General features: G+C 48.1%; 1 protein-coding gene across 7 annotated transcripts in view; it reads right to left on the bottom strand.

Annotated features, from left to right (window-relative positions):
- igsf9ba (immunoglobulin superfamily, member 9Ba) overlaps positions 1-17,703 on the bottom strand; it is a 61,180-nt gene extending 43,477 nt beyond the window's left edge. For 2 of the 7 annotated variants that reach the window (XR_009529617.1, XM_060074744.1), the window contains exons 1-2: positions 17,071-17,703; positions 3,847-4,044 (exon numbers count right to left, since the gene is read on the bottom strand). Coding sequence is in view for 6 of the 7 variants with exons in the window: in XM_060074744.1 (XP_059930727.1) it covers positions 3,847-4,044; positions 17,071-17,134 (262 nt within the window). In the remaining variant the exon portion in view is untranslated. The remainder of the gene's footprint in view (positions 1-3,846; positions 4,045-17,070) is intronic. The other 5 variants (XM_060074738.1, XM_060074742.1, XM_060074743.1 and 2 more) reach the window with 4 other exon arrangements.
- Positions 17,704-18,727: the final 1,024 nt, after the last annotated feature.

Raw genomic sequence — 18,727 nt, 5'->3', positions numbered from 1 at the left:
CCAATCATAGGTGCTTCCTAACATGTGATTAGGTATGAGAGTTGGTCCTTTAACAATGCTCTGTTACATTGTGTGTCCACGTTATAGGGAAATAAAGTAAGGACTGATTCAATTTGTTTTGAGGGAGTTAACTGTACTATAGCTTGTTAAATGGATTGTTATGTGTTCCACTTGTCCGGTAGTGTGTTATATATTTACCCTGGTTTGTCCGAGTTAGTCATGTGAATACTTTAGTTTGTCATGTCTGTACTATAGTTTGTCCTATATTTTGTCGCACATGTACTTACGTTAGCCAACTACACTTTGCCAGAATTTTGTCCTGAATCTACTATAGTTTGGCTTAAAGTCTGTCATATATATATGTATGTATGCAAGTATGTTTGCATGCATGTATGTATGTATGAATGTACATATGTACGTATGTGCGTATGAATGTATGTATGCATGCATGCATGCATGCATGTATGTATGCATGTATGCATGTACATATGTACGTATGAAACGTATGAATGTATGCATGTGTATATGCATGTATGAATGCATGTATGTAGGTTTTTGTTGACAGAAAACTAAATTCCTACTACTTGATAGCAATTATCAGTTGTGGATATTCTGGCTTCATTTGAACCAACATCTCTAACAGGACTACAGTGGGAACCGCTCATCCCAAAATTGGAGCATCTGATGTCTAAACTTCACATCTGAATTATTGATTGCTTCTTTGCTTGAGTGAGTACAAGAATAGATTTTTTTCAAATGTTATAATTTCCATATAGCTCAAGGACAAACCCGGCGAAGTGTTAGTCTCGGTGAGATGTGAAATTTCCATCTGCGAGTGAATTTGACATCAGCCGCGGGGGAAGGAGAAGAGGAAGAAGAAGAAGAAGAAGAAGACACTGTTTCACTGACGCGCCTCCCTCACCTCGCTCTAAATAGTGCGCGGGGATTCATCACAACTCCATCCCGACTGTTAATAATCAACACTTAGGTTCAGACGTCGAGAACAATGTGGACACAAACACGAGCGACTCTGATTCTAAAAGCAGAGCCCCGTGCCGGTCTGGTCGTTAATCTGCTCCCTTTCAACCTGCCAGACTGACTTGTCTCCGTGCCATGGGATTGAATCCGTAATAACTTCCGGGGCTGTATATGCCCTAGTTCGCCCTCCTGCGATGCAATTCTCCAGTGTTCTGTGCAGCACATAGAAAGAAAAAAAAATGTAAATGCGAAAAAGCAGAAGTGGACTGCCCACTTACCTTCAATTAAACCCGTTATTAAAAAGAACGTTGGATGAGGTAACAGAATCCATCTGGTAGGAGAGCTGAATTAGACTCCCAAATGAATACTGGCGCACAGATGAACTCACAGAGCGGCTTGCGACTTGAATGGGGCGCCTTTATTTTTTTCTCCCGGCGGTTTCTCTCCAGTCACTGTAAACGCCGAATTGGGACATTCAGCTTTCTCATCTCCGTGGCGGCGGAATACATTTAGAGCGCTACCCTAAGCGCGGGCCAATCAGCGCGCCTTTTGGCGGCAGCTGTGTCAGGAAACGCTGGTACGTTTACTCTATTCACCGGGATGAATTATTTATCGGTTAGGAGATGAGAATTCATGGGAGTAGCCCTGCTGAACTCCAGAGGAAGGCTGTACGACGAGGGGCCACTTACAGAGGCCCACAAAGCCCTGTCATAAAGCAACCGACCAACTGTCGGCTATCATCACCGCCGCTGGGCTAACGCGCTTAGCTCCTAGCATACGCGCTAATCTGCATCATGAGATTATTTGGCGTGTTCATGTTTCATCTGTTCGCCGGTCATCACCACGGGCCAGCGTGCTGTTGGTCGGCTCTACGGAGCACATTCTATTTGAGAGGGATCATTTGAACTGGTTTCATGATGCGGCTGTTGTCCGTAGCCGGATATTATTTGGGAAGGCTAATGCTAGATAAGCTACAGCCTAGCAGTAGTAGTCATTTGGTTTCTGTGTAGCAAAAGACAAACCTTTGCGATTACCAGTTGAATGGATTAACTTTGAATCGGAAATTGTTTTTTTGTAATTTGAAGCAATCTTTAACTCCAAATGTATTATGCACATAATGTATCTAATGTATATGATCAAACAATATTGGAAAGGATAGATTATTCGTCTCTTAATAAAAATAATACAAAACATGGGTTGTTGTTTTAATAGTTTTTAAGTACATAATCAGGTCAGGGATTGCTTTTAAAGTCCTTCCTTTTGGAAGTTGTCAAAATGTATGACCACCTTTTCAATGCCTAAACGTTCAAATCTATCCTAGATCTTCATACAGGACTTGTGTGTACCATACATAAGGCCGTTGCTGTTGTGTGGTCGCCTCTTGTTTCAACAGTGGAAAACACGTGGGGAAGACAGACGAGGAATCAGGGCCATTCTTTGCACAGTGTAGTTCCCGAACAGTTCCACGTATCAAAGGCATTCCTTGCGTGTCTGGAGAAGTTGTTAGCTACAAAAACGCTGTGGTTCTTCTGCTCTATAAGGTAGCGCCACTACTTTGGCCTCCTCATGGGGTTCGTCACATAGGGGGTGGTGGGAGTGGGAGTGTGGGGGGGGGGGGGGGATGGAAGGTGTCAGTAAATCGTCGCTGGACTCGCTGCTGCCTCTGGCTGTATTTGGTCTGTGTTCTGTCATTCAGGCTAACACATATGCTCCCCGCCGTTGCCTTACATCGCCCTTCCCCCTTGTGTCGGGTTTGGAGGTTCAGAGCGATGCACGGTGGAGGGGGACAATGCTAGCACGGAGAGCTAACGCACATTACGCCAGGAGAAGGCTTACAATGGCTTACGCTCCGAGGCAATACACTTCACCTCACACCCTTACGTCCCACATCACCATAATAGGGAGAAAACATTGAATCACACCAGAAATGGCAGGTTAACCTTCCCCATGAAACAGCATTCGGGAGGTTAATGTACGTAGCGCATTAACACGGTCATACGTTATCTCTGGTTGTCAAGAGAAAACGCAGCTTTCAGCCAAAACTGTGCTGGGAAATCTATACATAAAAATAAAGACGTCCAGAAAATTAGACCAGTAATGCAGAATCACCGTCGTAACTCCTCAAAATGCTTTTTAAATATACATAATTAGGATTAGTAAATGTTGAGGTTTGTCTCACTCTGATGGTAACGTGTGCCGTCGACTGTGGACTCAGTGCCAATTATTCACCCAAGCTGGTGTTATGTTAAGTTGTTCTGCTCGGATTTACAGATCTACACCAGAGACATGAAACGTCTGACCAGTAACCATCTCATCGCTGTTGTTTTATTTGAATATCAGAATAAATGTTACGAAAATCTGCGTTATTATCTTATCAGTCTCTCCATGCATTCATTATCTATTCTATTCAGTTTTTTTTCGATATGAGCACTGCGGGATAGTCAATAATGGTAAGGGTTAGGGTGTTTGATTTCGAACCAAAAGGTTCTTGGTTTGAAACGACTGTGTCCGCAGTGTTGGACAAGATGACTAACGTCTACCTGCTCATTAATGATTGATATCTTTTATAGATACATTATCTAGATAGATACATATTAATAGTTATATTCATAAAAATTCATAACAATATCTGGGGTTATATTTGGGAACTCCAAATCTTATATTATCATGTTATTCTTTTTTGTGATGTTATTCTTGTTTATTATTTGGGGTACGCTGGCCCTTTAAGAGTTCACTGGCCCTTAATGGCCAGTTATCCTTTTTTTATTCTTTGGGGTGCACTGGCCCTTTAAGGATCTTGTTATCCTTGTATATTATTTGTGGTACACTGGCCCTTGAAGTGCGTGGCGGTAGGCCGGACTCTCTCACCTGTGTACTCTGGGTCCACATGGGGAGGGTAGTAGCGGAAGTTGATGAAGAAGGGGATAGGCACTCCGAACTTGAACCACTCCACCACGTAGGGCGGCTGCTGGCCGTCCAGGGGGGGAGACACGTCACACCCCAGGATCACGGTCTCTCCGGCACGCGCCGTCACAAACCGGGGCTCCTCTCTCAATCCGTGGACACCTGGGGGGGGGGGGGGGGGGCAACGACGGACGACAGAGAGACAAGCAACGTAAGGTAAAGACTGGATTCATAGAGGATGGGAGTTACGTCGTGCTTTTCTGCATGCTTGGTATACACAGACACACACTTACACACACACAAACAATGATGAGTTGACCCTCACACACACACACACACACACACACACATACATACACTAATGAGCTCACTCTCACAATCATACACTCACAGCCACAGTTACACACACACAAACACACGCACACACACACTATGAGCTCACTCTCTCACACACACACACACACACACACACACACACTGATGAGCTCTCTCACACACACACACACACACACATATGAGCTTTCTCACGCACACACACACACACACACACACACACACACACACACACACACACACACACACACACACAAAAAAATGAAACAATGCCATGACGACAAAGTGTCCCGATTTAAAAACAATCTTGAGGTAGGGATTCAGGCCTATCAGAGGAATAACGTAGAGAAGAGAAGCGCAGTTAGCATGAAACGCAAGTACCTCAGCGTGAACGAGCGTCTGTACGTGTCCTCCCTCGTCTCCCTCTCCCGCCCCCCCAGAAGCTCCGCCCCCTCCGTTCCCGTCCGTCAGTGGGCGGGGCTTATGTGGAAAGGGCGGGGCCGTACTGTACCGCAGAGACGGGGCTGCCAAAGGCGCTCCATTGATGGCAGACGGACTGCATTTATACAGCGCTTCCCTAACTGGTGTCAACTCAAAGCGCTTTACAGTATCGCCTAACATTCACCCATTCATGCACACATGACTCACACACCGACGGCGGAGTCTACCACGCAGGGCGACAGCCAGCTCGCCGGGAGCAGTCAGGGCGAAATAGCAACCTTCCGGTTACCAGCCGAACCGCTCTACCTCCTAAGCCACATGCCGCCCCATTGATCATGTCCGTCTGTCTGTCTGTCTGTCTGTCTGTCTGTCTGTCTGTCTGTCTGTCTGTCTGTCTGTCTGTCTGTCTGTCTGTCTGTCTGTCTGGTGGAGTCCGGCGTTACTGAGAGGCAGCGTCGGGCGTGGAGCCGCGCCAGCGCCGGCCAGGCACACTGCTGCCGAGCGCTGACCTATCAGGTGACCTATCGGCGTTGACCTATCAGATGACTGAAAGGTCGGCACACCTGCCTCAGCAGAACGCTCGCTGTGAGAGGGGGGGGAATGGATTTTTTTCCTCCACCTCCCCCCCACCTCTCAAGCGCCGGATGCCTTCCACCCCCGCTTTCATTGAAGCTGCTGGAAGTCATCGTTCTCCTCCTCCTCCTCCTCCTCCTCCTCCTCCTCCTCCTCCTCCTCCATCATCAGGCTCGGCTACCCCCACCCCCCACCCCCGACCAAGACCAAAAATCACTTCAGGGATCAAGAGACCTGCTGACGGTCCACACTGTAGAGACACGTCGGCTGAATGGCTCGACGCCTTCATTAAGGGGATCGTTGGCGTGATCGCGGCTCACGTCTTCACCGGGGACCACCGGGAATGTGTGTCTGTGTCGCCGTTGTGTTGGGGAGTCACCGAGTCTCACAGCCGAAGTGTGCCGGAGTGTGGAAGGGTGCAAAGGGGTCGTTGACCGACTGCCCTCGCGGCCCCCCCGACCAAACACAGCAGAAGGAAACGTCGGTGGGTTTTCTGTGCCCCCCCCGTCTCTCCGTCAGAAATAACTCTAAGCCCACATGCGATGGCTGGTGATTGTGTTTACTAGGGTTTAATCCCCGCGTCCTGTGATAGAGTTAATCCACTTTAGTTGATTTAGCCAGCTGACCAGCTTCTGGACACAAACTGGGCAGATTTAATCAAATTACACTTTTTGTTTTGTTGAGTGGAGACGCAGTCGGCCAGTCACGGCCGCACTCTGGAGATCCCTCTGCTGCTGTGCCTCTGTAGCGAGGCGCCACGGCTGCAGCCTGTTGTAAACTGCAACACCAGCAGCCAGCTGGACCCCACAAGAGCCAGTGTGTGTGTGTGTGTGTGTGTTTGTGTGTGTCTGCGTGCACGTTTGTGTGTTTGTGTCCGTCTACCCGTCTGTCTATGCGTGTCTGTGTGCGTGTCTGTGTGTGTGTGTGTATGTGTGTGTCTTCGTGCACGTTTGTGAGTGCGTCTATGTGTCTGTCGCCTATGTTTGTACTTGCTAAACCTAACGTTCGATTGAACCCCAAAGCAAGATGTTTGACACTATAGAGCCGGCCCTTTTCAAGCATTGAGACGACTGCACTAAAGACAGCAAACATCTTCCTCAAACATCAAACAACACACACAGCACCACATGGTATGATAGCGCTGGTAGTGCTGGGTCCACAGCAGCATGAATGGAAGCATATAGGTGCAAGGTGAAAACCTGGTTGGTTGCTGTGGGGTGCCAGGAGCCGGGGGCTAAGGCAACACACTGCCTACATTGTTTTGTCAGAGTAAGTAGAGTCACTTGACATAATACTTGAGACCCCGCGCCCACAACACCAGGGCACGCGACCCAAATCACTCTGGAGGGAGAACCATTGTTTTCCCTCCAGAGTGCGGGGATTGCACTCGGCGTTAGATTACCAGCCAATAGTATTAGAAGATCTGGTCGCCGGGGAGGGCGGGCGGCGCTAAGGGTAAGACAACAGAGGAGAAGGATTGCTAAAAGAACAATCGGGTGATGGATCGGGTGCCTAATAATTTCCCGATCCCTTCATGATGTTCTGTCCACGTGGTCGTTAACGGAGACGCCTTCACCACCGCCGCCGCTGAATTCATTTTGTTAATGGGGGACGCAGTGGCCTGCAGGGCATTATGGGAGATTTATGAACAGGGACGTATTTACACTCCCAACACAAACATGAACGCTGCTTGTGTTGAATCATGAAACATGCGTCGATCAATCACTCTGTCTGCCTGTCCGTCTGTCTTTATGTAGAACTATCTGGCCTTTTTCTTAATTTGATTCTTTCTGTCAAGCGATCTAACGTTCGGTCCATCGGTCGATCTATCTAGTGTTTATTTTTTTCTTCCTTTTAATCAATCAAGTCTGCCTGTCTGTCTGTCTGTCTGCCTATTTATCCATCAAAGTATTCCTTTAGTATTTTCTTCTTTCCTTCAATCAGTCTACCCGTCCAGTGGTCTTTCTTCGTGTTTACTAATACCTACCCAGCCTTTCTTTCTCTCTGTCAATCCGTCCGTCTATCTGTCTGTCTGTATATATGAAAATATTTGCCTGTAATAAACTTCCACCAGCATCGTCTCCTTAGCCTTCATTCTCTCCCTCCTTCCAGCCATTCGCTCTTTCTCCCCTTCTTTGTCTCACTAACCATCTCGCCCCCCCAGCCGTCTCTCTCCCTGCGACCGGCACAATAGCAGAAGTGTGTGGGATCGATGGGCTCCGTATGACTACACAGCGATAGTTACCGGCCCAGATCAGGCCTGGCGAGCCACCGTTAACACCCCCATGAACTCAGGTTTCACCGTGCGTGGACTGAAGAGCCAGGGAACGAGCTGATGCAGAAGGATCTGTCCGGTAAGATCAGCACGGATCAGACGTTCAATAAATCGGGGAGGCCAATTATGTTTAATGTATACTGCATTTATATAACTATTTTATGCATATATATATACACACACGTTAAAACTGTATATTTACAGCTGTGATGACATTTAAACCCTGCCCATTTCATAAGTCTACACCTTTGGGTACGGATGCATTATCTAGATTGCAGCGTAGCTCTGAGCTTCACGGTTCCACAAAGGCCTGGGCGATAGCAGGGAACAGAGCCAAGGAGAGGGCCTCAGGGCGGGTCAGGCTCGTGTTGCTGGAGGAACACCCCCGCCACCGCAGAGCCCTCGGTGTCTGAGTCTCCGGCCACGCTGCGCACGGCAGACATACGCTCTTAGTCAGGCGAGCGTCTGTCAGGAGTAGTACATGAGTCAGCGAGCAGCCGGATCATAGGCGAGGCGCTAAACACCTCGAAGCAGGCTGGAGGTTCCGACGGACCCACGGTTTAACGTCACGATCGGCGCTCGCAACGGGAAACGCCGTTCACCGCGCCGGCGGAAGGAGGGAATAAAGGACAAGTTTAAAAATAGAGGCGTTCCGGGGTGAGGTCTGCTTTTGAAACGCTTTCACCGCAGTGAGTTCCAACGGATGTGTTGTGAAACGATGTTAACTGAAGCCAAGGCGTCTCTAAGTGGATCAACCTTGGTAGGTTTGGATGATGTTTGGACGCTTTAACTCCGGCACACACCGCAATCTTTGTGGCGTACGCCGCGGAGATCGTACGATACGGCGCCGGAACATCGTCACGGCGATCGGTCGGGCCGATTATCCGGCTATCTTTAGATCTATTCCTGCTCCCGGAGGCGGTCTTGCAGATCCAATCTTCAGAACCCAGATCAAACGTTGCCGTTCTCAAATGAAACAATGAACTGTCACACGTGCTCGGTCGTTATCTCCGTAGAACTATATATAATGACTCACGCGGTGCTGTGCTCTGTGATGTGTAGGTATTTGTTTGCACGAGACAGCAACACGCCCAGGCACCGACGGTCACTCATAAATAGCCCTCCGTCACGTTCCCAACATCAACACCGGAGACGGTGTGATGTTTCACTGAGTCCACAGCACCCGGTCCCTAAACAAAACCAACGTCAACATACAGAGCAGCCGCCACAGTGTCAAGCCAATTAGCATACACTCATGGTGCAGAACCACACCATATTCCGCTAACTATGAGTGCCAGCTGCTGCTCGATGCAGTATGGAGAGACTCGTGAACGACTCTCACACTCACTCTGAAACAACACAAAAATTCAAAAAACACAAAAGTGGGCGTGGCCTCACAAGTGAGGGTTAGGGTTAGGGTTAGGGTTAGGGTTAGGGTCAGGGTTAGGGTGAGGATGAGGGCGCCAGATTGGAGTGGACAAGCCCCTGGTGATGTGGAGGATGTAATGGAACATAGACGAGGCCCGGGGCCGCTGTGGAGATGGGATCTCAAGGACATGGGGCCCCTGGGCTGGAGGGGCCACTGACAGGGCGGTAATTGAATGCCAGCCTGCATGCGCTGAAGGTTACATTAAAGAGCGGCCCTTACTGTGTCGAGGTGTGCGTCTTTGTATGTGCACACGTGTGTCTTTGTATGTCCGCCCGCACGTGCGGGTCTCTGTGTGTATCTGCGTACGTATCTGCGTGTGTGTGCGCGTGTGTGTCTTTTTGTGTGTGTGCGTTTGTGCGCACGCGTGTCTTTGTTTATGCATGCTTGTGTGTCTCTGTGTGTATATCTGTGTGTGTGTGTGTGTGTGTGTGTGTGTTTGTGTATCTGTGTGTGTGTGCGTGTGTCTGTGTGTTATTGTTTTCACCTGTGTTTGTTAAAAACATTGACCTGTATCTGTGTGTGGGTGCGTGTGTGTGTGTGTTACTGTTTGCCACAGTGATTGTTAAAAACATTGACCTGTATCTGTGTGTAGAATGGAAGTTCAAACTCCAAGCACTGTCACGTCGTAGTGCAGCTAACCTCAACAGACGAGAGCCCATCCTGAGCCATGATGACCTGGTCTTGACTACAAACACTGTGACACGGACTAGAGGCTTTATTGGACTCATCAAGTCGGTTGAAAGTCCAGTGAATTGAATTTTATAAAGATATTACACACACACACACACACACACACACACACACACACACACACACACACACACACACACACACACACACACACACACATACACACACACACACACAGTCCCACTTGTGGACTCTGCTGCACAAGAGTGCATTTAATTCACCTGCCTGACTGAGGATGTGGGCTAAAACCAGAATCACTGAGGCCCTGAAATATCCATCAAGCAGCTAATCACCATTTACCTTTCTCCCTCTTATCTCTTCATCTCTCCAGCGGCCGTCGTACCTACTCCTTAGCAAAGGGTCCCTCTCTCTCTCTCTCCCTCTCTCTCCTTTGGATTTCTCCGTGGCAATCTTCCTTTGCTTAAGTCTTTCCACAGTATTCTGGCTTTTTCTTCTATTACCATCGCTTTTTCTGCACATCTCTCTCTCTCTCTCTCTCTCTCTCTCTCTCTCTCTCTCTCTCTCTCTCTCCTTACGATAACTCATAAGTAGCCTGGGGAGTGTCGGCAGACGATGGAGCCCTCGGCCGGCCTTTTCCCGCTGGCCGCGCTACAAACACGGGGCTGACTGTGCATTCAACGTCTCCCCGCCGCCGCCGACGGCGAAGGGGGCGGTGGCGGCGGCCTTGTTTACTACGTGGGCCCATCCCGCCTCATTTGACGTGATTAAACCCAGCGCACACAGAACTGTGGGGAGCGGGTGTTTTCTGCCTTCGGATCGAGAGAAGGCAGTGGACTACTACTCTGGTGGAGATGCTCTCGATGGCGTTCTTCTCAGCCTTAGATCAACGAAACGTTGTATGACCTCGAGGTGGCTGTCTTCTTAAGAGTCTGAGGAGGCAGCCACCTCAGGGTCATATTGTTTGTTTAATTCTCTGGGAAAGAGTCTGGGGTCTGATTAGTGTAGCCTAGCGTAGCATTGGGTTGAATGTTCTAGATAAGAGTCTGTGGTCTGAGTAGTATAGTCTACATTATAGCGGGTCCAATGTTCTACAAAAGATTCTGGGGTCTGAGTAGTGTAGCCTAGATTAGCAGTCGGTCCCATCTCCCATCACTGTGGAACTGGCCTTAATGCTGAAGTGTTTCCCGCTCAAATCAGAAAAGCCCTGATTAGGCAAGTGATGACCTCACATGTTCTAATGATGGACACTTCCTGGACAGAAGGGGGAGAGTGAGAAATATAGTGATAGATAGAGAGTTAGAGAGAGAGATGGAAGGATAGAGACAGAGCAAGAGAGTTATTAGGAGACAGGAGATGAGGAAGAAAGATACAGACACAAGCTGTAAAATAGAAAGGAAAGGACTTCACTCACAAACCCGACCAGGGCCAGTTGCCCATTACTGAAGGTATCCATGGCAGCATTTTCAGGTCATTATGCCTGCAATGATTCAGTCATGCTTAGAGTTTCTCTTTACAATTTTCAGCGAACCAATAAATTCCAGAGCCTTGACCTATAAGGCATTTGAAGTTGCTGTTATTAGTGCTTATCAGCCATTTGGTATGAGCTGTCCAATTACAGCTAGTTATGGAAAATGGTCATCATTCAACATGGAGCCATCACTCAGTACAACTCGGGAGCAATATGTGAATAAAGAACAGAGCTCCATGACAACCACAGAGCACTTTCATTATTTCTCTAGGAAAACACATGAAATCAAGAACTAGCCTAAATCCGTCCTTCGTGAAACCTGCCTTTCCAACTCCTACATTTACTTAATTTCTCATCTGATTTCAACGCGTAATGCAGCTTTGACCAACAACTGCCCGTCAATACTTTTTTCGGGGGTGCATTCGCCTAGAATGTGTGCTCCGGGCTCCATGCTTCAGATAGACTCTGACAGAGATGAAAGCTGGAATCGGCCAGTGTGCTACACCCTGTCAGAGCAAGACACAACTTGGACTGTACTAGTTAGGAGATGACAGCGGAACAGGGTGTGTGTGTGTGTGTGCATGTCCGTGTGTGTGTGTGTGTGTGTGTGTGTATGTGTGTGTGTGTGTGTGTGTGTGTGTGTGTGTTTGTGTGTGTTTGAGTGTGGTATGTGTGTGTTTGTGTGAAGTTGTGTGTGTTTGTGCGTGAGTGAGTGAAAGTGTGTGTGCGTGAGTATTTGTTTGTGTGTTTGTGTGTGTATGTGCATGAGTGTGTGCTCGTGTGTGTCTGTATGAATGTGTGTGTGCGTGAGTGTGTGCTTGTGCTTGTGTTTGTCTGTTTGTGTGTTTGTGTGAATGTGTGTGTGCGTGAGTGTGTGCTTGTGCTTGTGTTTGTCTGTTTGTGTGTTTGTGTGAATGTGTGTGTGCATGAGTGTGCCTTTGGGAATGTGTGTGTGCGTCTGTGTGTGTGTGTGTGTGTGTGTGTGTGTGTTTGTGTGAATGTGTGTTGGTGTCCTTGTGTGTGTCTTTGTGTATGCGTGCTTTTGTGTGTGTACGTGTATGTCTATTGGTGTGTGTGCGTGCGCGCGCGCGTGTGTGTGTGTGTGTGTGTGTGTGTGTGTGTGTGTGTGTGTGTGTGTGTGTGTGTGTGTGTGTGTGTGTGTGTGTGTCCCTGTGTGTGTGTGTGTGTGTGTGTGTGTGTGTGTGTGTGTGTGTGTGTGTGTGTGTGTGTGTGTGTGTGAGTGTGTGTGTGTTTGGGGGGTGGAATTAGCAGGAAGAGTTGGCCCGTGCCCAGTGCTGTGTTGGCAGACGTCTGTCATCCACAGCTTGGGCGTAGGGATTTTCTAAGATCGTTTTTTTCTGGGGGTTTTGTATATAGCTTTACTAATGATTGGGAGCGAGGATGTAAGGCATTATGTCCGACTCACAAAAATATTATATGTCGGCCAAAAGTCTACTTTTAATTGCAAAGGGCTGATAATTTGATGAGATAAGCTTCTTGTGGTGTAAAAGAAGTGCAGGATGGCGGACTCCGACTGAAATCAAAATGGACAGTCGCCCTTAATGTGGTATCTCTTTCAGTTTTGTGTTTTAATCAATGAATCTAATAAAAATGTATATTTTAGGATACTTGTTTTAAACACCGACACATTATCAGTGCCATCATTGGCGCCAACGTTGTGAACGTATTTCAAACAACGTTCTTTCACCATAATGGCCAAAAACAATCCCAATGTTGAGAATGTATTGTGCACTCAGGAGCGCCTCAAGTAATGACTAAATAGTACAGGTACTAAATAGAACGATTAATCTAAATGTATTTTATCCGTCCATCCAGGAGATTCAATTATATTTTCTATTTCCTCTTCACATATTTTGCCTGACTTGAATTATTTGCAACATTTAGTGTTGTGGCAATTTCAAACACACACACACACACAACCCCACACACAGACACACACACACACCCCCCCCCCACACACACACACATACATACAACCCCCCCCGCAAACATACTCCCACACACAAACGCACACACACACACACACACACACACACACACACACACACACACACACACACACACACACACACACAGGTTGGGTGTGAGGATTATATTTTATTACTGATTGTACGGCAATAGGTATAGAGCCATTCAAGTATTGAGTTCTAAACCCGGTTGAACCCAGCGTTGGCTTTGTGGCGCTTGAGTGCTAAATCAACTTTTCAGGGTAATTCAACCAGAAGGATAAGAAAGAAGTGTTCTATGAATCTTTTGTAGCATCAATGAAACCCTTGGGTCACCTTCATCTGAAAGCTAAAGAGGACTTCTGTTCAACACGGGCTCTCAAACACTCAAACATGGCAGGATATTTGCTATCATATTCCAGCAAGTTTGAGAATAACATTAGATGTATAGACGAATTCAAGATACAAACGCCTGTGTTTCCGTCAAAGCATTCATAGACGGTATGGTCTTCTGTCGAGGGTCAACAAATCCACACGTAGAATACCAATACATTTACTATCCTTATCCCATACAGAACCTCAAAACCCAGCAGATCAAACGCAGATCATATTCGCCCAACTTCAAATGCCTCCCGGGGACGAGGGCACACGGTCGGACACATCGCAGGGCGGCGGTGGACTGTTACACCGTTTTATCAGACAGGCCACAACCAAAGACAGCCCCGGCCCAGACAAATTGCCCACCTATGTCAGCGGCTGAAAGGGATCAGAGCCCGCCTCAGCACTAACGGGGGTCTTCAAACCGGCCCGTGACAGCTATGACACCTCTATGAACAATGTCCACCGCCGTGTACTCTCTCATCTCTTCCTTTGAAGAACGGCCCGTCCATAGACTGCAGAACAACATAAAGCACGGCGAGCCAAAACACAGGCCCACGTCGCGAGGGGGGGGGGGAGGAAGGCTCCGGTGCCTCTTGACTACCGAAGGGACGCTGTCACTTTTACAGGAAGGGAATTAGAGATGCGGAACGAAACGTCAGGTGAGACGCAGGGCTCGACGTGCGGCTGTCAGAAACACGTTCTGATTTAGCAGCAGTCGTGTGACTCAGGCGTGGCAGCGGCGGTGGCTCAGCGCGCAGAGAGAGACTGCCACCGGCGGCGTCTCGCTCCCACACTCCGCGCCGCTGACCTGGATTCCTTCTATTATCGTTACCGAAGCGACGGCCAGCAGCACTCCCAGACGTACTCCCAGAGTCCCTTCCAATAGTGCTTCCTGCGTGGTGATACACGATTCAGTCTCTGTGAGATAAGGCAGCAGCTTGCTTGGGCGTTTGACTAGAGGACAGAACGTTCTGTGTTCGATCCCCGTTTCCAGCAGACTACCTGTAGGCTTCCTTGAGACTGACGCCTAACCCCTGCCGGCTCTCTTTTCCTTAATGTCCTCTGAATGACACACATCTGAGTTTAAATCGAATACATACAAAAATCATCATTATGCCAAAATATTAAATTGTGAAATCCCACTGAATGTGAGCTGTAGAGACCAGCCACGGTCATTTTTGAACAGCAGTAATAAAACCACTGGCCCGCCATATCCCGTATGGAATGGTTGTCATGCATTTTGTTCCACACAGCACAGCCACGCAGTCCTCTTTCTGCTGAATTATGACTCTGAGGCGCTCTACACAATCCCACTCTCCGGCCGTCCCATGCACTAGTCTCACGTGGTTCCTTTAAATTGCTCCCTCGCATAGCGCTCATCGCACCCTGGCTTCCTTCCTAGAGTGATGGCTGCAGAATTTGTGTCAGCATATCCAAGTCCCAAAGACAAAGGCGAGGAACTGTCATGTCTGCCGCTGCCGCGGTTCACTTTAGCGCACCGTCTCAGGCCTGCTGCTTGTCTACCCGACAATATGTTGAGGAGTGCAGTCTAACCGGCGCATTTACCTGACCCGTCAATCAAACCCATGTTACTTCCTGTGTAATTTCCTGTCTGAAACTGAGTGAGCGCATCCAGTGGATTCATCGTCGTTCACATCAAGACCGTATTCAAACGGCGATTGAGATTATTATTATCCGTTTGGAGTTGCTCTGATAGGATGTTTAAAGAACTAAGGAAGACACTCGCCCAATGAAGAATATGAGTTAAAAATGGAGACCCATGTTTAAACCCATCTTTCCTGAAGATAGTCCCACACTGTGGTAATTCAGAACCCAGCCTGGTCGCTGTACGTACAGGAGACAGGAAACCAGCCACCTTATATAATGATGTGGCATTCAATCACTGCCTTAATCAGCCTGTGAGATAAACTCCTATAGCCAGTGTATGCAAGTCCTTTCCCTTTAGTTTGTGCTAAAGGTTGTTGATATCTAATTTTCGTGTTGAGGTTATACATAATTCATTATAATTGAATGACTGTTTTTTATGTGAAAAGGCCAATGGTATGGAGAATCTTTGAACTGGCATGTACATTCTGTAATATTGAATATGTGAGATTAAGAAAAACGATCTTATTACAATAAATCAAACCTCTTCATTTATTTATGTTTACGCTTAAAATCTTTAATTGGCACCTTAAAGAGGACAGCAGGGGATTCAGAAACAGGCCACATTATGCTAATAGCGCTCGGACAAAAAGTACATTAACCACAGACATCAGCGTAGCAAAATGTACGTTATCATGGTAGCTTCTCCCACCATCTTAGACCCATCTCACCCACACAGAGCTCCTTATTCGAACTAAGAATGGCGCGTGTGTAGTATTAAGCTCCCTTTAAGACATTTGAATGGATGCACAGAGTATGGGTGCAGATGGTCTCATGAGAAGTCCTCCTCTACACAGCCTCGTTGAACTGAGCATCTAAATCACCAGCCTGGAACAGAAGGAGCAGTCTGAGAGGGGTCTGTTGTGTACAACCTCTAGGATCTAGGGTCTGTCAGTGGCCAACTACAAGTCTGTAGTCCACATACATCAATGATGCCTAGTATGACACACACACACACACACACACACACACACGGACACACAAACTCAAACTCACACACAGTGGTTTGCAACCGAATGCTTGTGTAACCCCTTCCAAAAAATGCAAATACGAAAGCCTGAACTATACTTATGAGTAATAAAACACAGGAACGCGGCCGGTGGCCAGGCCGAGTGTGCTGGCTACTCTCCATAGTCATGAGGGGTCATTGAGATCGGTTGCACAGCGACAGCACGGGCCACGTCTCCCTCGTCTGGTCATCCGCGGGAAAGCAAGGTTAAGTAAGTGCATAAGTCAATAGGAGATGATCAGGAAAAAATGTAAGAACGGTATTTTTAGATATATTTCACGAGATATTCGTCATCGATGGATCGCGGTCGGCGAGCAGCGACGCAGTAGTCGGCCAAACGGGCAGCAGTCAGACACTCAGACACCGTCCCCGAACGGATCTCTTCCCAGCATCGGGAGGACCACACTCAACCAGCCATGGACGCGAGCATATTCATCACATTTTTCAGGATTGGGGGGATGTCACACCCCTTTCTGAAGAGCTCAAATGGAACCGCTTGCTGGTCGTAGTAGTCCATGCATATTCACTCACGATTATGGCATTATTCACCATGTTTACCATCCCCATTTCCCAAACGGTTCAGTGTGAGACAGCCTTGGTTAGGCCCAGTGTGTGGCACCCATGCAGTTCATCAGTGGGATCCGAACCTATATCGTTTGAAACGGGCCACATTTCGGACCGACCAGCATTAGCATCATAACAACGATCCAACGTGTGAATATTCACAATAAACGAATAAATCCACCCACGGTGTGAGGCTCTGCAAATGAATGAGCCATTTCTAAAAGGGAATCAGCCAGGGCAGAACTTTGCACGTCACGTGAGATATGCAGCCATTTGTTACAATGAAGCAGCCACAGACACGTCGTGTGAGCCATCATCAGAAACACACACATCGCATGCTGCAGAACAACCACCACACAATGCACACACACCATGCACACACAGAACATCCTATTATACGCGCCGCACTGGATCTATTGCACTTCAACTCACCTTGAGCGGTCGTTCCTCTGGTGCTGAATACACTTGCTATCAGAGTGGCCACATACCAAATCATAGTACTAGTGCCGACCAGCTATCACCAAGCAAAGTGTCACCCCGTTCGAACAGTCTTTCATATTCGACCTTGCACCGGTGCGGTCTCCTTTAAAAACCCTCCTTTTTCATATCCTAGATGCTTTCCTCTTGGCGATTCCCTTCATCCCTTCCCTCCCCCGTCCTTCCGTCCGCATCCTCTCCTCCCGAAGAGACAGAGCACCTGCACCGTCGCGCTCCTCGGAGTAGACGGCCGAGCGTTTTACGAGCGCATAGTGGAACCCAGCAGTGGGAGAATGTTAAGCCACAGGTCCGCCTCTCCTGTCCTTCGATTGGTTACCGATCGAGGCTTTGGGGCGTGTATTGGTTATCCATACGCCCCCGCCCCCCCGTGCCCGGATGACAGCAGCAGAGCAGTCATGGAGCGATTCAAGGTGAGTTGGAGCGTGCCGTAGTAGTGGAACCACCGCAGTATCATGCGCACTGACGGGGAGCCTGCTCCTCTAAACACCCCCCTCTCTCTCCCAGAGCCGCCATGTGGACCACCGCGCCGCTTAGTATTATCATTTGTTCATACTGAAATGAATAACGCTTCGTGGGCTGAATCCGTCCTTTCAAGTCTCCACCCCGGATAATGTTTAAAGACGCATGTGTTTATTGGGAGGGCGGATGAAACCATGGCTGTGGTTGTGTGTCGTCTGTCGTTCATTTGTACCCTCGGGGTGTTGTTATATTCCCCATCGCCGACACCAAACGCTCGTTTTCTCCTGCCTCGGCGCCTCGTCTGGCGAGTGTCATGGGTGTGGCGACGGATGCAATTTGGTTCCGGCGTTTCCTCGACGACTGGAAGCGCAAAGCTGCTGCTGCTGCTTAATCACGCTGCTGCTGCTGCTGCTTCCCACTGCGCACACACGCTTACCTCGCTAAGGCGCTCAAAGACGCTCCTTCTCGATTTAAACATGCACGGCCGCAGAAAACACGCAATTACCACTAGTTTGGGATCCTGCTCCATCCATGTGTTATCTGCCACAGTTATGTGTTTCTCTTCAATTAACGATGGTAATTTACGTTTTTAAAAGTGGTAAATAGTGTCAGAGACCAAGGGGACCCAATTTAAAATGTGATATTGCAACAAATTAAAAATGTATTTAAAATATGTATTTAACCAAAATGTGTGTGTGTTTATGTTCGTGTGTGTTTTTACGTGTGTGTGCACATGTGCGTTTGTATGAGTGCGTGTGTGAGTGCTTGCGCTAAGGTGATGAGCAGAAATGAGGATCAAATTAAACACATATATTTGTTCACATGATGCCTCCTCAATTTCCAGCAGACTTTCAGCTTTCGTCTCTTAGGACTATTATCATTGTTTTTACATAAACCTTTGCACACATCTCTCTGCAGTTTCAGGATTCCTAAGCGGCTCGAACCGGCAATGAATTCTACACAGCAAGTCCTTAGCGACAGAACCAAGTGTCTAAGTGATCTGAGGGTCTTTCCTTCGGGGGGATCTATAGCATCAGACGTTCGCACGACCATATTCCTCTGGCTCTGGGCCCCGTTGTCATTCTCCACCTCAATGGCGTTTGGAGGGCAGAGTCACACTTTGAGGCCCCTG

This window comes from Gadus macrocephalus, chromosome 16, assembly GCF_031168955.1.
Source record: "Gadus macrocephalus chromosome 16, ASM3116895v1".
In the NCBI taxonomy this organism is placed as follows: domain Eukaryota; kingdom Metazoa; phylum Chordata; class Actinopteri; order Gadiformes; family Gadidae; genus Gadus; species Gadus macrocephalus.
This window is presented reverse-complemented; position numbering and strand designations above follow the sequence as displayed.